Raw genomic sequence first — 26320 nt, 5'->3', positions numbered from 1 at the left:
CAGGTGACAGAGTGAGACCCTGACTCAAAAAAAAAAAAGTTAAATGAAAAAACCTGAAACAATAAAAATCCTAGAGAAAACCTAGGAAAAACTCCTCTGGACATTGTCCTAGGCAATGAATTTATGACTAAGACCCTAAAAGCAAATGCAATATAAACAAATATAGACAGACCAGACATGCGAGTGGTGGCTCACACTTGTAATCCTAACACTCTGGGAGGCCAAGGCAGGAGGATCACTTAAGGCCAGGAGTTCAAGATCAGCCTGAGCAACATAGCAAGACCCTAAATATAGAAAACATAACAAGACTCTAAGGATAGAAAAATTAGCTGGTCATGGTGGTAAGTGCCTATAGTCCCAGCTACTCAGGAGGCTGAAGCAGGAGGACTACTTGAGTCCAGGAGTTTGAGTTTGCAGTGAGCTGTGATGATGCCATTGCACTGTATCCCAAGCAACAGAGGGAGACCCTGTCACAAAAAAACAAATAGACAAATTGGACTTAATTACACCAAAAAGCTTCTGCACAGCCAAAGAAATAATGAAAAGAGTAAATAGCCTATGGAATGGAAGAAAATATTTGCAAACTGTGTACTCACACACACACACCACTTTGGAGTCATATTCATCAATAAGAAAGAATGAAATAATTGCTTTTGCAGCAACTTGTATGGAACTGGAGGCCATTATCCTAAGCAAAGTAACTCAGGAACAGAAAAATAAATGCAGCACGTTCTCACTTATAAGTGGGAGCTAAACTATGGCTACACAGTGGCACACAGAATGGTATAATGGACATTGGAGATTCACAAGGAAGCAGGTGGTAATGAGTGAAGGATGAAAAATTACTTACAGGGTATAATGTACACTACTTGGGTGATAGGTACACTACAAGCCCAGACTCTATCACTACACAATATATACATGTAATGGAATTCAACTCTTACCTCCTAAATCTATTAAAATTTTAAAATTTAAATAAAAGTGAAATGCTGTTATTTAAAATAATAACAGTAATTTAAAAAATAATAATAGCCATTCTGACTGGTGTAAGATGATATCTCATTATGGTTTTCATTTGCATTTCCCTGTTGATTAGTGATATTGAGCATTTTTTCATATGCTTTTTGGCCATGTGTATGTGTTCTTTTGACAAATGTCTATTCCAGCCCTTAGCCCACTTTTTAATGGGGTCATTTGGATTTTTGTTGTTGTTTTGTTTTGTTTTATATTATTTATTTCAGCTTATTATGGGGGTACAAAAGTTCAGGTTGTATATATTGCCCATGTCCCGCCCTGAGTCAGAGCTTTAAGCGTGTCCATTCCCCAGACAGTGCACATCGCACTCATCATGAAGCTATACCCCCATCCCCTCCCTCCATCCCCCATGCCCCCAAGTCAGAACATTCAAGCTACAGTGCGCAACGCACTCATCATGTAGGTATACACCCATCCCCTCCCCCCTACCCCCCACCTCAGACCAATACCTAATTGGTGTTATTCCCAAATGTGCACTTTGGTGATGATCAGGGAAACAAATTTGCTGGTGAGTACATGTGGTGCTTATTTTTCCATTCTTGGGATACTTCACTTAATAGAATGGGTTCCAACTCTCTCCAGGAGAACAAAAGGGATTCCATATCACTGTAATTTCTTATAGCTGAGTAATACTCCATGGTATACATATACCACATTTCACTAATCCACTCATGAATTGATGGGCATTTGGGTTGTTTCCACATCTTTGCAATTGTGAATTGTGCTGCTATAAACATTCGGGTACAGGTGTCTTTTTTATACAATGACTTTTGTTCTTGTTGTTGTTGTTGAGTTCCTTGTAAATTCTGGATATCAATCCCCTATTAGATGCATCATTTGCAAATATTTTTCTCCCATTCTCCAGGTTGTCTGTTCACTCTGTTGATGATTGCCTTTGCTGTGCAGAAGCTTTTTAGTTTAATTAAGTCCCATTTGTCTATTTTTGGATTTGTTGCTTGTGATTTCGAGGACTTAGTCATAAACTCTTTGCCTAGACCAATGTCTAGAAGAGTTTTCCATATGTTTTCTTGAAGTATTTTTATAGTTTCAGTTCATACATTTAAGTCTTTAATCCATCTTGAGTTTTTTTTTGTATATAGTGAGAGAAAGAGGTTGAATTTCATTCCTCTGCATATTGCTATTCAGTTTTCCTAGCACCATTTATGGAAAAGGGCATCCTTTCCCCATTGTTTGATTTTATTAACTGTTTCTAAAATCAGTTAACTGGTGACTTTTTTTCTGGGTTCTCTATTCTGTTTCATTGATCTGTGTCCTTTTTTGCACTATTATCATGCTTTTTTGTTACTGTAGCCTTGTAGTATAATTAGAAATCAGGTATTGTGATGCCTCCAGCTTTGTGCATTTTGCTTAGGCTTGCTTTGGCTGTTTGGGTTCTTTTTCTGGTTCCATATGAATTTTGGGATGGTTTCTTTTTAACTACGAAAAATGACATTTGTAATTTGGTAAGGATTACATTGAATCTGTAGATTGCTTTGGGCAGTATGGTCATTTTAACAATATTGATTCTTCCATTCTGTGAGCATGCAGTGTGTTTCCCTTTGTGCCATCTATTAATATAATTTATTTCATCAGTGTTTGTAGTTTTCCTTATAGGGTTCTTTCACCTCTTTGGTGAAATATATTCCTAGGTGGTTTTTTTGTTGTTTTTGTTTTTGTTTTTTTGTAGCTACTGTAAATTGGATTGACCTCTTGATTTGGTTCTCAGTTCAATTGTTAGTATATAGAAATGCTACTGATTTTTGTATGTTGATTTTGTATCCTAAGACTTTATACTTAATAAATGTAACAGGTTTTTGGAGGAGTCTTTAGTATATTCTAGTTATAAGATCGTATCATTGGTAAACAGAGTTAATTTGACTTCCTCTTTTCCAATTTGGATGCTTTTTATTTCTTTCTCTTGCTTGATTGCTCTGGCTAGGACTTCCAGTGCTATGTTGAATAGGATTGGTGAAAGTGATCATCCTTATCCTGTTCCAGATCTTAGGGAGATTGCTTTCAGTTTTTCCCCTATGATGTTGGCTGAGGGTTTGTCATATATGATGTATATTATTTTGAGGTATGTCCTTCCTATACCTAGTTTGATGAGGGTTTTTACCATGAAGTGGTGCTGAATTTCATCAGCTGCTTTATCTGCATCTGTTGAGATATCATATGGTTTTTGTCCTTAATTCTGTTCATGTGACAAATGACATTTACTGATTTGCATATGTTCAACCATCCTTGCATCCCAGGAATAAAATCCATTTGATCATGGTGTATTATCGTTTTGATGTGCTATTGGATTTGGTTTACTAGTATTTTTTTTGAGGATTTTTGTGTCTATGTTCCTTGGGGGCTATTGGTCTGTAGTTTTCCTTCTGTGTTGTGCACTTTTCTGGCTTTGGTATCAGGGTAATTCTGGCTTTACAGGATGAATTAGGGAGGATTTCCTTCTCCTTAATTTTTTGGAACAATGTCAAGAGGATTGGTACCAGTTTTTCTTTGTACATTTGGTAGAATTCAGCGGGGAATCACTCTGGTCCTGGGCTTTCTTTTTTCCTTTTTTTTTTTTCTTTCTTTTTTATAGTACTTTGAGGTGCCGTTTTACTGAGCTTTTTTTTGGTGAGATTTGTTATTAGTGATTCAATCTCACTACTCATTATTGGTCTGTTCATGATTTTTTTTCTTTTTTCTTTCTTTTTTACAATACTTTGAGGTGCTGTTTTACTGGGCTTTTTCGGGTGAGATTTATTATTAGTGATTCAATCTCACTACTCATTATTGGTCTGTTCGTGATTTCTATTTCTATATCTGGTTCAGTCTTGGGAGGTTGTATGTTTCTAGTAATTTATCCATTTCTAATTGGTGAACGTGTAGTTTTTCATATAGTTTAATGATCTTTTTTTATATGTTGTAATGTCTCCTTCTTGAAGGCTTTGTTCATTCTTTTTTATTCTATTTTATTTATTTTTGTCTGACTAGATTAATTCAAAAGACCTGTCTGCATGTTCTGAAATTCTCTCTTCTGCTTGATCTAGTCTACTGTTGAAGCTTTCAACTACATTTTGTAATTCCTTCAATGAATTTTTTATTTCTAGATGTTCTGTTTCATTTTTCTTATGTCTCCTTGGTGAATTTCATTTTCATATCCTGAATTGATTTTCTGATTTCTTTTATTGGCTTTCAGATTTCTCTTGGAATGCATTGAGCTTCTTGTAATCAGTATTTTGAATTCTTTATCTGGCATGTTGAAGCTTTTATTTTTGTTTGAATTCATTGGTAGAGAACTAGTGTGTTCCTTTGGGAGTGTTATAACCCCTGATTTGTCATACTTCTAGTACTATTATACAGATTTCTTCAAATCTGGAGAAACAGTTTTTTCTTCTTATTTTTTAATTTACTTTCATTTGGGTCAGACCTTTTTTTCCCCTTGAGGATGTGACTATGATGTATATTGAGTAGGGCTGTTTGGCTTTGCTTCTGAGTGCATTTAGTGGCGAAGACTCTGTATGATTTTCTTCATTATAAAGAACCAGGGAAGTGTGGTGGCTTTCTCAAATTCTGGCTGTAGTAGCAGTGTACCAGGCAGATGAGCTGGCTCAAGGCCTCCTGGGTGGCCTGGGTGGAATGGGCAATGGTGGTAGCAGAGGTCCCAAGAAGTTTGTCTTCCCAAATGCTGTGTACTTATGCCAGTAGATGTTGTAATGGGCTCAGTGGGTTGACCTCCAGGCCACTAGGTGGCACTTGCAGGTGAGAGTCAGCTGTAATGGTGGTAGTACAGTTTATGCTTTCCTATTGTTAACTAGAAGTACTCTCGTGTCCCAGGGAATGGGTTGGCCCATGGAAGACTCAGTTGTCCGGGTCCCACATTTCCCCTCTGAGGTGTAAGGAGGAGAGGTGGAGCCAAGTAGGGCCAGGCCTGGCAAGGCCACATTTGGGCCCCTCAACAACGGGCACAAGTGCCAGCCTCAACAGGAATATGGGGCAGTCCTGAGGTTACCAGAGAAACTCCCCAGCAAGGAGCAGAGTAGCCACTGGCACACCAAAGACCCAGCATGAGGAAAGAGGAGCAACTCAGCTCCACAACCTCGCTAGTGGTAGTGGGATCCTCCTTGTTCTCATGTACCACACATGATGGAGCTCCCTTCCATGGCCTGACCTCTGCAGCAATTTGGAGCAGTCAGCCAAGTCATATGCCATTTAATCTCAGTTTGCAAAACTGCCCCAGGCTATAAAACTCACTGCCTAGGCCACAACCATGCTTCTCAGACAGATATCCTCCTGCTCCAGCCACAGGAGGGCAGGGGGTGCCCAACTCTAGCACCCCTGGCTGGAGCCCACCCTACACTCATCTCTCAGTTCTGGTAGCAAGGCCCCACCCCACTCTAGACCAGATCACCAATCCCTGGCCTGAGAATCTCCAAACCAGTGACTGCCAGCCCTGCAAGCTGACAGACTCTGGCACAGCCCTCTATGAACTAGGATCAGAAATGGCCTCCTTCTATTGGCACTCAGGTCTGGGAGCATGTGCAGGTCACTTCCCAGTGCCATTCCTTCTCACAGTCTCCCAACTTCTCCAAGTCAGATCCAGGGTTTAGTATGGTCAAGGAGCTCCCCTGTGTCCCAGATTGCCTGGCTCCCCAGTGAGGCTGTGTATCACAGAGATGCTATCTACCCCTCTCATGTACTGGGAATTCACTCAGTTTTCCACTGGACCCCACCACAGAGGCTGCTGCCCACCTTTTTCCCAATATCTGAAGGTTTCTTTCACTTTTATGTTGAACTCCTGTGTTCCTTCTTGGATAAACATTCATAGTATGAATCTCTACATGCTATTTCCAAGTGAGTGAGGCACACTGGTAAAGCTCCTATTCCACCATCTTGTGGGGGAAAAAACTCAACTCATCTAATCTTTACAAATGCTTTAAAAGCTCCTAGTTCAGTGTCTGGCACACAGAACATGTTCAGCCAATGTTAGTTCCTCTTTACTCTTTGTTTAATGAGAAGGATATGGTCTGATCATACTCTTCAAGCAGCCTTTCCAGCTCCAACCATGCATGTTTCTTGTGAAGCATGGAATTTTGATTAGATTTGTCAGAAGAGGGAGCTTCTGACATAACCAACAGGAAAAGCAGCACCATTTCTTCCTTGTGAGATTTTCAGATATATATTTTCAATGTAGATATAGAAGTAAATCTGTTCAGGTTTTACACAGCTCCCATCTGGCCAGTAGTGGACAGATGTGGCTCATGAGAGCCCATCTAGAATGAATCACATTGGTTGATTTGTGTCACCTTGGTCTTAAATAAGAATTATTCAGGCCATTTTTATAGAATTGTTTCCTTTTTTATTCATCCTTATTAATGCCTCTCTCTTCTTTTGTAGTATAGGTAAGGACAGCGTGAACCAGTGGTCAGTATTGGTTATATTCCTAAATCTGTAGGTTGTTGCCTATTTTCTAGCTTATTAGGGCTATCAATCAGATAAAGGCTATTAAAATAAAGCAGGTGCCACCCAAAGAGAAAGAATTTTAATATGAATTATTAGCAGTAAGTTGAGTTGCAAGCCCAGGTCAAAACTGAATAGTTACAGATAGATAAGGGCAAACAAAATGGGAATGCTGACTGATGTCAGGGAGACAAATATCCTGAAGCCTGGTGCAAGAATAGGGTTTTAAGAGTCCCAGTACTCTGCAGCCTCTACCCCTTTACCTCCATCATGCCTTTGAGGCCAGACAGACCTATATTTTGACTCCAACTCCACCTCAGTCTTCTCACCTATAAAACATACATGATAATACCTATCTTGTAGGATAATGAGAATTAATTAAGGTAAATTTGGGGAAATACTCCAACACTTACCTATGTATAGTAGGCACCCTTTCTCAATCATTTATAATTTCTTGAATGCTTTCTTGGGTTGCCCACCTTGGGGAAAGATGAGAAGAAAGTTGGGTGAATACCCTTCAGAAACAGAGATATCAAGAAGAGGCAAATGATAAATGTACTGCAGTGCACAGGAAGAATATTCTGAACTCTCTTTATTGAGCAGAACCTGCACACCTGCTTTGGTGCTTCTGAATGCTTGGATATCCCATGTAGAAAACAAAAAGGCTCCATCCTTCTGTCTTATTCCTTGAGTAAAATCTCTGGGTGATTATAATGGTGAACATGCTACTTCATTGACTGTGCGCCTGTCTCCTCTAAGGTGAAAGTCAGCTGCCCCAGAGGTACACAGATCCCCAAATCCCTCATACATCTTATAATTAAGGACAAACTATCAACATCAGTGACCATGCTCTAAATATTCATTTGATTGGATGTAACATAATTGTGTTTCATTATAATCACAACTCATTTAATTGTTTAATAAATGCTCACATTTATAATTTTTCCTTACAAATTATCCTAGTGATTGGTTAGAATATGCTGATGATACCACATCCACCTAATTTCCAATGATGTGAGTAGCTTCCCTTTGCGCTCAGCCTGTGCTGATTGTCACTCAGATCACACCTCATCATGTGCAAGATGAGCATATTTATCGGCATATTTATTTTCCCTACAATCCTTCCTCATCTGGTACCCCCTCCGCCCCTGAGTTGTGACAATCAAAAATGTCTCTAGACATTACCAAAAGTCTCTGGGGACAAGATCACCCCCAGTTGAGAACCAGTACTATAAATCTACACAAACAGAAGTAAATCTTTTTAATCTAGCAATTTCTATTTCACATTCCCCTAGACCCACATCCTTGTTATATTTTTTAAATCACTTTTAAGATACAACAATATTTTAGTCTGTTCCCAAGTTCTTTAGCCTTTCTTTGCGCCTTTGGGTGAGTTTTCACCCTCTCATCTTCAGTGCCTGTTCTTTCTTACTTCTATCCAATGCTTATGTCTATTCTCATGTCTCCAAGGCTTGAAATGGCACAACATATTCTTTTATGCTCCTTTTTCTCACTTTTATTTTAAACCGTTTTTTTTTTTTTTTTTTTTGCAGAACCCTGTAAGAGAGTTTTGAGGCAAAGGGAATTGTTGTTGTTGCAGTCTTATGATCTTCACTGTAATCATCACAAGATTTTTGTTGAATACCACTTTATGAATTCATGGTTGACTGTATCTCCCCAGCATTTTTTTTTTAAAAATTAACACTGCATACTAACCCATTCTTTGATTTCTGGGTGCATTTAAAGCATAAAGGAATGGTGAGATACCAGTGGCATTTGAGTCACGTTGATAGTATGTATGATGTGATGAGAATGACACGTTACCTCTGTAGTCTTCCTCCTGAAAACATATTACTTTAGTCTAATCATGAAAAAAATATGAGAAAAATCCCATTTGAGGGCTCTACAAAATACCTAACCATTATAATTGTCAAGGTCATATAAAACTTGGAAAATTTGAAAAACTGTCACAGTCAAGATGAGCCTAAGGAGACATGATGCCTCCATGTAATATGGTATCCTGGAACAGAAAAAAGACACTAGGTAAAAACTAAGAAAATTTGAATAAGGTATGGACTTAACTAATAATAAAGTATCAGTGTTAATTTGTTAATTGTGACAAATATACCATAATAACATAAAATGTTAATAGAGGAGGCAGGGCACAGTGGCTCACACCTATAATCCCAGCACTTTGGGAGGCTCAGGCCGGAGGATCTCTTGAAGCCAGGAGTTCAAGACCAACCTGGGCAACATAGCAAGACCCTGTATATATAAAAAAAAATTAGCTGGATGTGGTGGTGCACACCTGTAGCACTAGTTACTTGAGAGGCTGAGGCAGCAGGATCACTTGAGCCCAGGAGTTCCACCCTGGGCAAGAGAGTGAGACTCCTTATCTAAAAATAATAATAATAATAGGAGAAACTGCATGTAGAATATATAGGAACTCTGTAATTTTTCTGTAATCTAGAACTGTTACAAAATAAGAGTACAAATAAATAGGAAAAGAATGTCCAGCATAATGGTCTTTCTATACTAAGGATCAGATATAATGGTCAGAGTAAGCATTTAATGACTAGTCTTCAAGCACCAAATAATGAACTCTATAAAGATCAAAGAGGATGTATGTTCAGAGTTTCCTTTGTATATTTTAAGGCTTTGCTCTTTCTTATTCTAAGACAGTAAAGCTTCTGATTGTCAGATAACTGTATAACTCCATAGTAGAGAACAGTTTCTCAAGATGTGCCTTCATGTGAGTAACATGATTGTGGTAAATAACATGAGCAGAGTGTGCATTAGTGACTTACAAGCTATGGGAGGCAAGACCCAGGCTCAAGATGAACAATGAAGCCTTCCTTTTTTTATTCATCCCCTGGAGGCATGCCCTCATATCATGAAGGCACATTAGTACCAAGTAGAAAGCAGAGAATTAATGTTATTCTAAGGATGAATGAACTTTATTAATTATGCTAAACATTGCAAGGCTAAGATAATATTATTGAAAGAGATTACACTGAAGACCGCATAGGTTGCTAATTGTTAAGAAGAAAATGATATAGGTTTTATTTTAATATTCAGAAGAAGTTGCAAAAGTATTGTTCTTGGTGTTCAGTAATGTGCAGGAAAAAGGAAAGTTTCTCTTCAATATAATATTATTTATTCATCACTGACAGAGAGGTAATTTGTAGCCCCACCAAAAAAAAAAAAACAGGAAAATGGAGGGATAGAGAGAGTGAGATTGTGAACAAGCCAATACATGTACATTTCTATGTGTTTGAAAACCCACTCACTCTTTATACTATTAATAATTTAAACTAAGGACTTGTGAGTAAGAAGGGCCATAGAAGGTGCATATCTGTCACCACAGAATAGGATTTTAGAGTTAGAGAGCAATTTTACCTAAAGATGCCTTTAATAAGTACATCAGGCATAACATGGGGATGCTACTAAAAAAATGGGAGGGTAAGATAAAGGGGCTTGGAAGTGATGAACTCTATCATGGGGCTAGGACTGATAACTACAATCTATTTATAACTCAGGAAAATCAGCAAGAAAAAAATCAAACAACTCCATCAAAAAGCGGGCAATGGACATGAATAGAAATTTTTCAAAAGAAGACAGAATGGCCAACAAACATATGAAAAAATGCTCAACATCTCTAATCATCAGGGAAATGCAGATCAAAACCACAATGAGATATCACTTATCTCCAGTGAGAATGGCCTTTATAAAAAAGTCCCATAAGAAAAAATGTTGGCGTGGATGCGGAGAGACAGGAACACTCATACACTGCTGGTGGGACTGCAAACTAGTGCAACCTCTGTGGAAAGCAATATGGAGATACCTTAAACAGATACAAGTAGACCTACCATTTGATCCAGCAATCCCATTATTGGGCATCTACCCAAAAGAACAAAAGACATTCTATAAAAAAGACACCTGTACCAAATGTTTATAGCAGCACAATTCACAACTGCAAAGATGTGGAAACAACCCAAGTGCCCATCAATACATGAGTGGATTAATAAAATGTGGTATATGTATACCATGGAGTACTACTCAGCTATAAGAAATAATGGGGATATAGCATCTCTTATATTTTCCTAGGTAGAGCTGGAACCCATTCTACTAATTGAAGTATCCCAAGAATGGAAAAATAAGCACCACATGTACTAACCATCACATTGGTTTCACTGATCTTCACCTAAGAGCACATTTAGGAATAACATTAATCGGGTGTCAGGCAGATGTGGGTCTGGAGGGGATGGGTGTATATATACAGAATGAGTGCGATGCGTACCATCTAGGGGATGGACACGCTTGAAGCTCTGACTCGGGGGCGGGACAAGGACAATATACGTAACCTAAACTTTTGTACCCCCATAATATGCCGAAATAAAAAAAATAAAAAAATTGAACAATTAATGCATCATTAACATCATACAATATTTGAAAACAAGTATCATATTAAGAGGACAAAGAGAATCATTGGTAATTGAAGGTAAGTTGATGGCTTTGGAACAATAACTTGGCAATTCTGTAAAGCTAAATTTTGTTTATAGCCAGTCATGAGTAGACTCAGTGTTTCCTCTGGAGCCACCATGAGCTTTATCCAAGCATATTTCTATTCATTGGTGCCCCATCTTTTTTGACTCAAACAAATAGGGTCATATGGCCATTCCATTTTTCCCTTAATTTCTCCCGAAATGTGATGTTCCCTGAAAATGGTAATGTTCTCATTGCCCTTTTATTATTTTCCTCTGAAATCTAGATAAAACTTGTGATGGTTCCATAATATGGTCATAATGCAGAATGTTTTCCTCAAGTCTGCCTTTACTTTAATGTAATTCTGATACAGATTGATGGCAGAGTTTTAATCAGTATCATTTAAGCTATAAGAATAGCCAGTTGGTTAGTTGACTTTGAAAGTTACTCCGTTTATTCAACAAATATTAAGAACTTACCATGTGCTACAAGTTTTGCTACATGGTGGAGATGATTAGGAAGACACAGCCCTTGCCTTCTGAGTACTTGTAGTAGAGTGAAGTAGACAAATAGATGCCCTAAAATACAATAGACATTCTCCTAGAAATCAGAATTCATTGAAGACCAAAAAGTAGTGGTCAGGTTTGTAGTAGGGGTGTTGAGAAATGAGAATGATAAAGAGAAAAACTAGGAAAGGATTGATTGAGGAGACAATATTAAACCAGAACCTATTTTTTTTAAAAAAGAAAGAACAGGAAAGAAATAAAATTAGTAAAGTAAAGCTTTTGTAGCTATCAAGTAAGAAATACACACGCTTAAATGTATAAAGCTATTGGACTTTTCCAAAGTAAGAGAAGTAAGAGAGGACTCTAAGGTGGACTGCCTTAAAAGTTTGAACTCTGTGTACAGGAGGAACCTGTGAAGGGGTCCAAGAAGGGTTAACATATGACCAGATTGACATTGTGGAAACGAAGATGTTTAAAAGACCAGTTAGAAGGTGATTATACTGATCCAGAAGAGAGATGATAATGATTAAACCAAGATCCTGAAGAGGAGAGGTTGGATGTGACAGATTTTTTTTTTAATTTTCATGTAGTTTTATTTATGCATAAATGGAAAGTTATGCTTGTCTTTTTTTTATTTCAGCATATTATGGGGGTACAAAAGTTTAGGTTACGTATATTGCCCTTGTCCCCCCTCCCCCCAAGTCAGAGCTTCAAGCGTGTCCATACCCCAGATGGTGCACGTCGCACTCATTATGTATGTATACACCCATCCCCTCCCCCCACACATCTGCCCAATAGCCGATTAATATTATTCCTATATGTGCTCTTAGGTGTTGGTCAGTGAAACCAATCTGATGGTGAGTATATGTGGTGCTTATTTTTCCATTCTTGGAATACTTCACTTAGTAGAATGGGTTCTGGCTCTATCCAGGAAAATACAAGGGGTGCTACATCACCATTGTTTCTTATAGCTGAGTAGTACTCCATGATATACATATACCACATTTTATTAATCAACTTATGTATTGATGGGCACTTGGGTTGTTTCCACATCTTTGCAATTGTGAATTGTGCTGCTATAAACATTCAAGTGCAGATGTCTTTTTTATAGAATGTCTTTTGTTCTTTTGGGTAGATGCCCAATAATGGGATTGCTGGATCAAATGGTAGGTCTACTTGTATCTGTTTAAGGTATCTCCATATTGCTTTCCACAGAGGTTGCACTAGTTTTCAGTCCCACTAGCAGTGATAGATTTTAAGATAGCAAAATCTGTAAGAAATGGTGACTACTGGGAGGGTATAGTGAACTAGTGGGTTCCATTCAGCAAGAGGGTATAAATGGGAGCAGACAGGTTCAGGAGAAATGATGAACTCACATGGCGAAGCAGGTCAGGAGCATAGGGATGAGTCTGAGCTGGAGACACCACTTTGGCTTGGCAGCCTGTGGTAGCAGTTGAAGCTATGGGAGTGGATGAGATTTCCCATGAAGGTTTGTAGGGTAAGAAGGAAATGGGCTGAAGGCAGAGCTGTGAAGGCCACCAGTAGTTAAGGGGTGTGCAAGGGGAGAGGAATGGCAGGAACAAGCCATCAGTTGTCTGGCATCAGAATTGTATGTTTTGGTTGGAAAAATGCATGTGAGTGAAATAATACAGACTGTCACTGTTGGTGTGGCTGACAAAGCACTAGCTCCACTATTACCAAGGGACCAGTGAATGTTTTATTGGAGAAGTACTGAAATTACCCCATGTGTTTGGGGGGAGGGGCATAATTTTCAAGGCTTTTCTTTTGTAGTAAGGGAGGGAATATTTTATTTATGACAAACTATGATCAGATTTTAAAATAACTACTGATCTTGTAAACCTGGAAAGTAACAAGGAAAAAGCAATAGCAAGGCAAGTCTTTTGATCCTCACCAGCTGGGCACTTCTCTGATGTATTGACTGGTTGGCTGGACAAGATGAGTGAGACAGAATGCATGTCAGACAGGAAGGGCTGGGTGTGCTGCTGCTGGCACCTCTCATTTTTTATTTCCATATGAGTTGCTATTAAAATATAATTACAAGTATTATTTTTAAGGACACTCTTCCCCCTTCCTTTGTTTGGAAGGAATTCTGTAAGCAGAAAGTTGTCCTCAGAGTTCTAGACTATTTAAGATCCTCACCTTTAACCATTCATCACAATAGCTCTGAGTAAATGAGGCTTATTTATATGGCCAAGGATTCCAAAGAGCCACTGATCAGATAACAGAATTAATTATTTAGTCCTTCATGCTGTTGGATGGCACATGCTATAACTTTTATTGGGATTTCCTCCTGGAAATAGCCATGCTGCACTGGGCACTTCTGAATTACCAATGAAAGACCCTATGGGTTTTCCTTTGTACATGGTTCTTTTTTTCTGGGATCAGTGGGTCCATACCTTCCTAACTAACAAGGGAAGGGGTAGGACCAGGACTGTGGGGACTCACCTGAGTGTCAAATGGAATTTTTCAGAGATTACCTTAAATTCATTCCAACTGTTTTATCAAAGTGTCTGCATTAGGATGAGGAATACCTAGTCTCTGTTCCTAAGCTCCATTCCAAGTGGTTGTGTGGTTGCAACTCTCTTAGAATTGCCCTTTAGAGGGAAGACACTAAAACATCAGAACTTAATAGGAGTGCAGTGTTGTTCCTCCATTCTCTCTTTTGTCCCTACCCTATAGTCCCTAGAAAAGAACTTTATCCTTACATATTTAGGCATCCAGACTTCTCAGCTAAGCCCTCCTTCCCCCTGACCACAGAGGAATTCACAGTGAACAAAACCCACTGGTCTCCCAAGCTTTTCTTCTTGTCTTGGTCTAGTTGAAATACAGCTACAAGCAAATGGTATCCCCATTCCTCTGGACTTTCCTCAGGACTTCCTGAGGAATTCACAGTGAACAAAACCCACTGGTCTCCCAAGCTTTTCTTCTTGTCTTGGTCTAGTTGAAATACAGCTACAAGCAAATGGTATCCCCATTCCACAGGACTTTCCTCTGTGGCCAGTGTACTGAGAATTGTATGACAATATACGGCCAATGGTACAGCAGTTTCTAAACAGTAGCACTTGTTGACAGGAACTGTTCTTTCTCCATTAGGAATTTTCCTCTGGGGCTTGGGGCTGGGTGGGTGGGGTGCGTGTGTGTGTGTGTGTGTGTGTGTGTGTGCGTGTGTGTGTGTGTGTGTGTGTTTGTGTGTGTGTGTGTGTGTGTGTGTGTGTGTGTTTAAGGGGGGCTAGAAAAAAATAACTTTTCATATGGGATAGTGCTACTTTATGGAGGAGGGCATTTTGCCACTTAAAAAATATTTCTAGAGATTTATTTTAGAGTTTCTACCCTTTGCCCAAGTGTGAATCTTCTACACTTAACAGGAAACCAAGCCTTGTCTAATTTAATAAAACATATGCTCATTTCTTTAGGAAAGCGAGGAATCCTTTTTCCTTAAAAGTTAGTGTTACATATTGGAACATCAGACCAAATGCGTAAAATACTTGAGCACCATAACACCTGTCCTTCTGTTTCAGGTGCAACAATGAGAGTGAGTGGTCCCAGATCCATGAGAACATCATCCGAAAGTCCAGCGCCAAATACTCTGCCCCCAGCGCCAGCCATGGTGATGTACTTCTCTGGCTAGAAAATTTTGTGTTGCTTTTGCAGTTGCTAATCATACAGCACCTCAGTTGGTTGGTGCTTATTGACTGCTATATGTGAAGTTCAGTTTCCTGCACAGTTTATTCTCCTGCCTAGGCACTTTCTACTAATTCTTTTGTAATAATTTGAGGCCCTCCCTAATATCTGCTGACCAGAATACATTTTCTGTTCTTTCTATGATGGATCCCCTGTGCTTTGATAGGTAACTTGAGTTCCAGTTTAAATCCAAAGTGAGTAAAAGTGTTGGCAGGATTTGTTGCACTGTGAAGTCTGTGCTTTCCTGAACAAAGATTACACATCTAGCCAAATATATATATATATTGATATCACTCACTTCTCTTTCCATTCCTGAAAGCCTGACACTAATGAGAATCAGTGATTAGTCCACCAATATCAGTCATTCTGGAACTAGAATAGAAAATCTTTACTTCAAGGCAGTTTTTATCTATGCTCAACTTCTTTTCCTTTTCCCTTCTTTTCTTTTAAAGCTCTGTTTAAATAATTTCTATCTAAATCTAAGTGCAATTCTACACATTAGATTGTTTTCTAAGTTGAATATTAATTGCTTGATTAAATTAGAAACACTAAAATCCTATGAGCCTTTATATACCCTTGCAGATAGCTACCTAATTTACATAAAACCATGTTTCTCCTGACAGTTCTTACCTCTAAATCATTTCATAACCTCTTTTATATAACCTTCTTTATTTTAACTTTCATAGGCCTTGTTGGAAATTTTAAGTTTGCCTTAAATGACAGTATGAAGTCACTGCAAGGCATGGCAGTTTCTAACAAGTGGTACTTGTTAAAGAGAACTTTGTTTTTTCTCTGTTGGGGTCAGCAGATGCTCGACCAGGAAGGTTGGTCCTTAGAGGAGATCCACACGAGAGGCTGCGAAGATTGAGACCTTCAGCTGGAACTACTTGATTTCTCTAAAACTCTATAGTAAGGGGGCCCTGAAAGCCTCTCTCACTATTTTTAAATTACAGTTTTCCCTTATGTATATGCCTCGATGCCAAAGAGCTCCATGCAGTATGTTAAAACTAGGCTAAGGCAAGAAACGAATATGCTCCTCTTTTGAAAATATAGGAAAGTTACTAGCAATTTGAAAAACTACCATTCACATCAATATTTGTCATGTTGTTTGCTTTATTTACTTATTTGATTTATAAAGAGGTGCCCTTGGCTACAAGTTCTTGGGGGCATGATGTGATTCAAATAGGGAGAACATTTACAAAGAGAGATGGTGGTAGTAATATATGAAAAAAAAAAAGACTGAAAAAGCAGTTTCCACCGTCACTTCACCAGGTTAAGGTTGTGAGTTTTGTCTCATTCCCCGGAGTGAGCAGGGACTGTGCTGTCTTCAGTGTCTGTGATTTTTATCCAGACCTCACAGACATTGGCCATTGAAAAAGTGTTAGAAAGACCTCTGTGCTAGGGCACCACAGATTTCAGAGAGCCTCAGGTAGAATGGCCCTAGTGAGAAGAGATCTCTAGGCAGTTGTAGAAAAGTCAGGAGGAGGAACAGGCAGCTGCTTTTTGAAGGATGTTAGAATCTGGTTGAGACCTTGGAAATCACCTGTTTCAGCCTCTCTCATTAAATAAATGAGGAAACTGAAGCTCAGTGAAATGACTTAGTAGCTGAACCAGGATGGAGCCCAGGTCTTCAGACTCCAGGGAACTGTCTTTTCTAGTCAATTGCCGGGCTTCTGAGCATGGATTTTCCACTGCTGGACTCTAGGGTCTTCATATGAGAGAATTTTATAGATTGCTCAAGGAATAGTTCAGGTCTTTATTAGTCCCCTTAATTAAAGATAAATCTTTATAAAAAGTTAACTTTGCTACAAATTATTACCCATCTTTATTAAACATCATGGATATTTCATTAAGCCTTGCAATTCTGTTTCAGAAATTATTAGTACTTTTCCTTCAAGTCAAAGCATGTCAAAATGCAAGAAGGAATTGCTACATTAGGTTTGAATGCAGAGTAAATGTATCATTTAGTGGTAACTCTTTTATATGCAACTTTAATTGATGTGGCTCTTCATTTCCATTGATGGCCTCTTAGATGGGTAGCCAAAGACTTAACTTTTAGCAGTTTCAGCAGCATGAAGGTCATTAAGGACAAGTGAAGACAAATAAAGCATTTGGCACACAAGTTTTCTATTAATTTTTGTGGGGGGGGTATTCCTTTTCCCATTTTACAGACTAGGAAACTAAGGGTAGACAGAGGCACCATGGGTATTGAATTTTAGGGGGATCTGACTCTAATCTATAAATTCTTTTCCCTAATACCAAAAGGGGTCCCTGACAAGCCACTGTGGACAGGACAGTAACTTGGCTGCCTTCCCACTCAAGGCTCCCTGGCTGCAAGGAGGCCAGGCATAGTGGGGCAGGGAGCAGAAGGAAAGGTCTCCACCGAGGCCAAGGGCAGAGACTTCGAATGCTGAGGAGGCATCCATTTCCCTTTCTTCCTCCCCTGGGAACCCAGCACTAGGGAAGGGCACCTGGCCACAGCCCCACATATCTACCTGGGCCACCAGGTGCCTTGAAACTAAGCCTCCCCCTCCCACCCCCATGCCTGTTCCCAGGGCAGCCCAAGTCCTATTAATTTTTTTTTATTTCAGCATATTATGGGAGTACAAAAGTTTAGGTTATGTATATTGCCCTTGCCCCTCCCCAAATCAGAGCTTCAAGCGTGCGTATTAATTTTTATTTTTATTTTTATTTTTTTTTGAGACAAAGTCTTACTCTGTTATTCAGGCTAGAGTGCCATGGTGTCAGCCTAGCTCACAGCAACCTCAAACTCTTGGGCTCAAGCAACCTTTCTGCCTCAGCCTCCCGAATAGCTGGGACTACAGGCATGCACCACCATGCCCGGCTAATTTTTTCTGCATATTTTTAGTTGTCCATATCATTTCTTTCTATTTTTTTGCTAGAGACGGGGTCTCACTCTTGCTCAGGTTGGTCTTGAACTCCTGAGCTCAAACAGTCTGCCTGCCTCAGCCTCCCAGAGTGCTAGAATTACAGGCATGAGCCACCGCGCCCAGCCTGCCTATTAATTTTTAAATGACTATTAACTACAGTTTTATTTACATATCTTGGGCTGAGATTAATTTACATAATTAATCCTCATCCAGCATTTCCACAAGAAGGAAATGGGACACAGGGAAAAAGCCAAGTTGCTGAACCTCCATTATTCCACATAAGTGTCAATTTGTCCAGTTACTTTTTTATGGACCAGTCTTTAACCTGAGATAAGGTTTAGTAAGAAAATGGTCTTCTTGTGTCAGATAATCAGGAGGATCAGATTAACAGAGAAATTGTGTAGACTTGGTTATTTGCAAGTTTTTTGACTTGAGGGCCCCCATTGAGATGATGGGTAGGTAGAACATCAAGTGTTGCCTAGAGAATGGTTGCAGACTGGGTGGGCAAGTGGGTTGTTTTTCTGAACTGTTTATGGTGTTTATGGAGGTTCTCTTCCCCTGAGGACCACGCCTTAGCATTATTTTGCATGTGCTTCAATAACCCATGTTTTCAGAACCAGAAAGGAAACCCAGAAGTTCCAGGATCCCATACAAAATGGGATGCAGTTTTTATAATCTCCATTGGTGATTTCTTTCATTCTTTATGTGTCTTTTCACTTGATCTCTTGTGTAAACTGAAGCTTTCCTCTTATTAGTTATGTTTAGAGGTGAAGAGCAGCTGCTCAGGATCCCTTTGGGTAGCTAGCTGTGACTCTACCAGCACCTTCAGTGTCCATCTTCACAAGTTTAGATCTGTATCTCTAGGCCATTTTGGTTGCTCAGAAAATGCAGATGAAAAGCAGTCAATGGGTACTTGAGTAAATCTTTGCAAATAAGAGTACACCCACTGATTTTTTTTCCTTTGCCCTCCAACCGCCACCGCCTCAAATTCTGGAGACTATCCCATCCTCAGCTATTTGCTACATGCTGGGATGTCAGGATTTCTAGGTCAGTGGATTTCTGTTTACCCAGAGGATACAATTTTCTGGCTGTGTAAAGACAATGAAGATGAATGAGCTGGGATTATAAAGGAAGGGTCGATACAGCACAAGCTGTTACCTGCAGAGATCATTGTGGTCTTGGTTCTGGCCCCCAGCCTTTCAGGTTCATAAACTAATTGTAATTTAGTCTACCCATTGATTAAGCTATAAGAAATTACTCTAGAGTGGTCAAATCCCAAACACTGATTATCTAACTAGAATGTCAATTGGAATACAATATGTTTGCTTTTCAGGGCACTATGATACTGGTGTTAATGACACTTGGGATACCAGGTCTGTAATCCCTAGTTTTCTTGGGATGCATGAGCTTAGCAGAAGCAATGAGATAATCTTGAGGTTCTGTCCAGGCTACAGTAGAACCATATTTCTTCCCTTGGCCTAGTTCTGACAGTGCATATTCCTAATTACAGGAATACTTTTATCTACCAGATAAAATATCTATGATTCTTCTGACTTCTCTCTTTCTCTGCTTCTCCATCTCCTCACCACTCCCCATTCCCATATCATTCTTATTCTATAATTCTGCTTGCTCCTGTCTTCATTCCAGCTGCTATTCTTCTAATCATACTCACTGTCATAACACCTTAGTCCTTAATTTCTATATATATTCATCTTTTGTTCAACTCCCAAGTTTACAGATCATTGAGGATGCCTCCTGCCAACCCATAGATCAGTACCTAAATTCATTATCCTGTTAACAGCTAATCCCATTCACAATCTCAGACATAAAACTTCCTAATTAACTTCATATAAGCTTGACCTTTGACAGCCTTCTAGGCAGTGGCTGCAGTGGGGGCCCTCAGGACAGTGGAGTGGAGGAGGGAATTTCAGAACATTCTAACCTTGTACAGTACTCCAAGGGTGCAAGTAATAAGCCAGAAGCCAGCTCACCTTGAGGGGACATTACATATTCTCTCAAGTTTTAAACAAAGATTATCTGGAGGGTCTGAAATCATCATGGAGTCTGAAGCAAGAAGAAAAATGCTGAACTTTGCACATATTCCTCTGAAGACTGTGACTTCTAATGTTTTTTCTAGTACTACATAACAGGGTGGGAGTATGGTTCTGAGTAAGGAAATGCTTTTGTTTTTACAGGTCTTATCATTGCTCTACAGCTTCTTCGTGGAGACATGGAACAGATTCGGAGAGAAAATCCCATGATATTTAATAGGGGATTGGCAATAACAAGAAAATTGGGATTTCCTGATGTCATTATGCCAGGTAGGTAGATCCCAGATCCAGCTTGGGGCTGGGAAGGGAGATGGGTTAGGGTAATGGAGTCCAATGCTCCTCTCCTGAGCAGGTCATGAACTATGCTGTGGAGAAGCCCTTCAGCCAGTAAAGTTTCTGCAGCCCAAGTCAGGTTTCTGACTGTATTCTGCAGCCAGTGACCCCTTGGACTCTTATAGGCATTTGTTCTTTTCCAGAATCCCTCACATCATATTCACCAGGGCAGTATGACAATACAGCAGATGGGCTTTGTTGTCTCCTATGGAGGCTGGATGGTAGGAACTAACACAGAACTCTTCATGGAGATGCCTTTTTCTACCCTCTTTTCCATCACATTTCTTAGAAGAGAATTGCCTCACAAGAACTTCCTGCTTGGCCAGGCGCGGTGTCACACGCCTATAATCCTAGCACTCTGGGAGGCCGAGGCGGGTGGATTGCTCGAGGTCAGGAGTTCGAGACCAGCCTGAGCAAGAGCGAGACCCCATCTCTACTAAAAATAGAGAGAAATTATCTGGCCAACTAAAATATATATATAGAAAAAATTAGCCGGGCATAGTGGCGCATGCCTGTAGTCCCAGCTACTCGGGAGGCTGAGGCAGTAGGATCGCTTCAGCCCAGGAGTTTGAGGTTGCTGTGAGCTAGGCTGATGCCACGGCACTCACTCTAGCCCGGGCAACACAGCGAGACTCTGTCTCAAAAAAAAAAAAGAACTTCCTGCTTAAGGGGAAGAATATACTAAAATATGTGCCTGCAATACCAGTGAATCCCATTTGTGTAGGAATAGCAGATGCATTTTAATGTATCATAAAAATAGTTGGATAAATGGGATAAATTAAGCACTGTGAATAGTCCTCCCTGGCCAGTTTCTCAGGAATGGTCTCACACCCTTCACCTAATGCCCAATGGAGAGCTCAGGCAAAAAGAAGGAATGCATTGACCCTTAAGTGTGGTTGCAGTAGGTCAAAACCAGGTCCATGTTTCCTAGTCAGGTAGACATGGATAGGGCTAGAGAAGCGGGTCCAAATGGAGCATCAAAGCATAGGGGGCTGTTGAGAGTGAAGGAGGTAGGGAGGCATGGTTCAGATAGATGACAGGTGGTCTGATAACCAGAGAAGATGTGAATAAGAGGAGTGAGAGGAGGACAGGCAAATTTCTAGTTGTCTGGATAGATTCCAGGAGGAGGGAACTTTCCTTCTCAGTTGAGTTTTAATGTTCTGCTAAAAGCTTGTTTGCTTTTGTTTAAAAGGGCCAGGCCAGGCTAGACCGAACTGATTGTGACCACTTTAAATATCACCTGTTTGGAGTACTTCATGGTGCTTCACTAAATCCTCTCATTGGAAACATATCCAAGGTAGCATGGCCTGAGCGTGGAGAAGGCCCATGTGATGGGTTTCAGCTGCCTTCCAACTTTCCAGGCTATGCCCAGATTTATTTTCTGTCTCCTTCATTCTCTCTCTACAGACATTGTGAATGCAGAGAAAGCTGCTATGCACAGTGTTCATCTACTTACACAGGAGGGTCTTTTGGATGGTAAACCTAAGCCACTAGATCAATTATGTTTGTCTCTAAATGCTGAGGAGACTTCATGCTTACGCCAATCTGGCTGTTGTAGAGGTGATGGCCTCCACGGGACATTTCTCCCATGCTGTCCTGACACCATTCCTCAGTTCTGTGAGCCTGGTAATTAGGAGAAGAAGCCCAAGCATAGTCTCTGGCTTCTTGGCAATGTGACATTGACAAAAGAATAGATGGTTACCAAAATTGACCTGGTGACCTTTTTAAAATTAGATGCCTAGGGTTATGTAGTGGAGTAATATATTCTAAGAGGTGTACTTAAAGTCCTTACTTTCTTTTAAGAACTTTGATTTTCTAAGGTTTGACATTAGTCAAACATTACCTTCCCAGTAGCCTTTACATACTCATGGGATTAAAGCCAAGTGAACAAGAAAGGAACTAGACTAGAAAGGACAAGCTTCAGTCAGAATTGTATTTAAGTGAAATTTGATTTCAAGTTACATTGCCAAAACCTAATCTATGGAAAGAAATATTTTTTGGAATATGCTGTATCTCTTTGTATTATTGGCACACAGGTTTGTAAATAATTTCTGTCTGTGCTGGACATGACTATGGAAATATGCAATTTCAGGCATTGGTAAGGCAAGCTAAGGTTAAGAGGGTTTTACCTCCCCTGGGCAGCTAAGCGATCATCGTATGATTTGCTCTATAAGGCAGAGACACTGGGCAGTCCTGGGAGGTTCAAGGTGGGGCCACAAGTGTGCTGCTTCCTGGGTTGTCTGCCTTTGAAGTACTGAGTGCTGTAGCTGAAAGCAAGTACTGATTCACAGGCAGAAAGAAGTTCTTTGTGCATAAACTGTCCCTCCTCTACCCTTTCTCTTCCTGAGGAAAGAGCTTTTTACACAGATGGTCACTCTCAGGATTGTGGGCTGTTAACAACTAGGATCCCCCTGAATGCAACCCAGTATATTTTCAGAGTGGGTTTGCCATCCTCGGGCAAGTTGGTAGGGCTGCCACCTGCATGTCCTGCTGAAGCAACAAGAAGAATATGCAGGAGTGTTTTACATTGTGATCAGCCTGTCTTGGGAGACAATGACTGTGATAAGAAGTCTCTTGATGAATCTTCCAAATCCTAGCGACTCCTCCGCCTGCAGCTGGTCCACTCTTCATCTGTGGGAATGTTTTACTAGGGCTGCAGCAGTCCTTCAGCCCTCACAGTGCTGGTGTGATCAAGTTACAAGCAGTTGCAACTTCTGCTTGACACATGAACACAAGGAGAAAGAACAAGGAAAGAAATCATGTCAGTAACTGAGCATTTCAACACTTAAGCAAGTCTGAGAAATTAGGGTAAATGGAAGAAATAGAATTATTCATAAACTGTGTTTCTTATTTTAAAACTATCAAGCACTTGGCAGAAACTATCAGACACTCATCTGAAGAGGTCTTTTTTTGTCAGGATGGCCCCGATAGGTTCTTGTCAAAGCATGTTGGCAGAACTGTAAGGAAGAGTTCAAACAGGCTCTAGCCACACCAGTATCTAACATGCCATTTCTAGAAAGGTCTTTCTGACAGTCCACCATTGCTTTCCATGGTTGTATACATGCACACCATATGGATGCCATGAGCAGGAGATATCCTGTTCTGTGCCACAACTGAGGCCCTATCCATACCACCATCCAACTCTGCTTATGATCCATGCTAATGACCAAGAGGCCACAGAGATGCTGGTGTTCTGGGAGCCAACCCAGGAAATGCCATCTTAGATTATAGAAGAACAAATAGACATGGCAATTTTAGCCACTTTTTCTGAAATTAAGCACCTACAGCCTTTTGTTGGTTGATCACCATATTTCTGTGGGTACTTCTTCGTTCCCTCCATATTCATTTTAGTTAAGTACAAAATCTAAGAACACTATAGCACACTTTTAGTCCTTTCCTAGATTTTTAAAGAAGATGGGCTGGAAAGATGAGGATGACAGGTGTTCCAGGTGAATAAGTTGATGTTAACATTTGTCCCTGTGTGCAAAGCATGTCTTAAAAAATTTAAAACAATAGAAATTTTGCCATGCATCTTCTCAGATCACAGTGGAATAAACGTAGGAATCAACCCTAACAGAGTTATTCCACAATATTGAGAATGACGGAATCCTCCCCAATACATTTTTATGAACACAACATAACTCTGATACCAAAACCAGGAAAGGACTCAACAAAAAAAGAAAACTACAGACCAATATCCCTTATGAATATAGATGCAAAAATTCTCAATAAAATCCTAGCAAATCGAATCCAGGTGCTTATCAAGAAAATAATCCATCACCACCAAGTGGGTTTCATCCCAGAGATGCAGGGATGGTTCAACATACGCAAATCTATAAATGTAATTCACCACATAAACAGAAGCAAAAACAAAGACCATATGATCCTCTCAATAGGTGCAGAAAAAGCATTTGACAAAATTCAACACCCTTTTATGATAAGAATGCCTAACAAAACAGGCAGAGACGGGGTTTACCTAAAATGATACAAGGCATAGGGGCCTACCTAAAAATGAAACAAGGTATTTATCACAAACCCACAGCCAACATCATACTGAATGGGGAAAAATTAAAAGAATTCCCACTTAGAACTGGAATCAGACAAGGTTGCTCACTGTTCCCACTGCTATTCAACATAGTGCTGGAAGTCCTTGTGAGAACAATCAGGCAAGAGAGCAGAATCAAGGGTGTCCAAATGGGGACAGAAGAGATCAAACTCTCACTATTTGCTGATGATATGATATTATATCTAGAAAACCCCAAGGATTCAACCAAGAGACTCCTGGAATTGATAAATGAATTCAGTAAAGTCTCAGGATACAAAATCAGTACACACAAATCAGAGGCATTCATATATGCCAATAACAGTCAGACTGAGAACCAAATCAAAGACTCAATACCCTTCACAATAGCAACAAAGAAAATAAAGTATCTAGGAATACGTTTAGCTAAGGAGGTAAAAGACCTCTACAGGGAGAACTATGAAACACTGAGAAAAGAGATAGCAGAGCACGTAAACAGGTGGAAAACCATACCATGCTCATGGATCGGAAGAATCAACATTGTTAAAATGTCTATACTACCCAAAGTGATCTACAGATTCAATGCAATCCCTATTAAATTACCAACATCATTTTTCAAAGATATAGAAAAAATAATTTTATATTTTGTATGGAACGAGAGAAGACCACGTTTAGCAATAAGAACAAACAAGGAGGTATTAATTTACCAGACTTTATACTACAAGGTGGTGATTATTAAATCAGCTTGGTATTGGCACAAGAACAGAGACACAGACCAGTGGAACAGAACTGAGAATCCAGATATAAAACCATCCTCATATAGCCATCTAATCTTTGACAAAGCAGACAAAAACATACACTGGGGAAAAGATTCCTTATTCAATAAATGGTGCTGGGAAAACTGGATACCCACATGTAGAAGACTGAAACAAGACCCGCACCTTTCACCACTCACAAAAATCAAATCACGGTGGATAACAGACTTAAACCTAAGGTGTGAAACTATTAGAATTCTAGGAGAAACTGTGGGAAAAACTCTTATAAACATTGGCCTAGGCAAAGAATTTATGAAGAAGACCCCAAAGGCAATCACAGCAACAACAAAAATAAATAAATGGGACCTGATTAAATTAAAAAGCTTCTGCACAGCCAAAGAAACTGTCATGAGAGCAAACAGACAACCTACAGAATGGGAAAGAATTTTAGCATGCTACACATCCAGTAAAGGACTGATAATAGAATCTATTTAGAACTCAGGAGAATCAGCAAGAAAAAAATCAAACAACCCTATAAAAAAGTGGGCAAAGGACATGAATAGAAATTTTTCAAAAGAAGACAGAAGAATGGCCAACAAACATATGGAAAAATGCTCAACATCTCTAATTATCAGGGAAATGCAAATCAAAACCACAATGAGATATCACTTATCTCCAGTGAGAATGGCCTTTATAAAAAAGTCCCAAAACAATAAATGTTGGCATGGATGTGGAGAGATAGGAACACTCATACACTGCTGGTGGGACTGCAAACAAGTGCAACCTCTGTGGGAAGCAATATGGAGATACCTTAAACAGATACAAGTAGACCTACCATTTGATCCAGCAATCCCATTATTGGGCATCTACCCAAAAGAACAAAAGACATTCTATAAAAAAAAGCATCTGCACTCGAATGTTTATAGCAGCACAATTCACAATTGCAAAGATGTGGAAACAACCCAAATGCCCATCAATACATGAGTGGATTAATAAAATGTGGTATATGTATACCATGGAGTAGTACTCAGCTATAAGAAACAATGGTGATATAGCACCTCTTGTATTTTCCTGGATAGAGCTGGAACCCATT

The 26320-nt window shown here is 39.7% G+C and overlaps 1 protein-coding gene across 1 annotated transcript in view; it reads left to right on the top strand.

The window, feature by feature from the left end:
* DOCK3 (dedicator of cytokinesis 3) overlaps positions 1-26320 on the top strand; it is a 351565-nt gene that overhangs the window by 206901 nt on the left and 118344 nt on the right. The window contains exons 12-13 of the mRNA XM_045530466.1: positions 15014-15102; positions 20263-20388. Coding sequence (XP_045386422.1) covers positions 15014-15102; positions 20263-20388 — 215 coding nt within the window. The remainder of the gene's footprint in view (positions 1-15013; positions 15103-20262; positions 20389-26320) is intronic.

This window comes from Lemur catta, chromosome 18 (genome assembly GCF_020740605.2).
Source record: "Lemur catta isolate mLemCat1 chromosome 18, mLemCat1.pri, whole genome shotgun sequence".
Classification (NCBI taxonomy): Eukaryota; Metazoa; Chordata; class Mammalia; order Primates; family Lemuridae; genus Lemur; species Lemur catta.
Note: the sequence above shows the minus strand (reverse complement) of the source record. Positions and strands in the feature narration are given on the sequence as shown.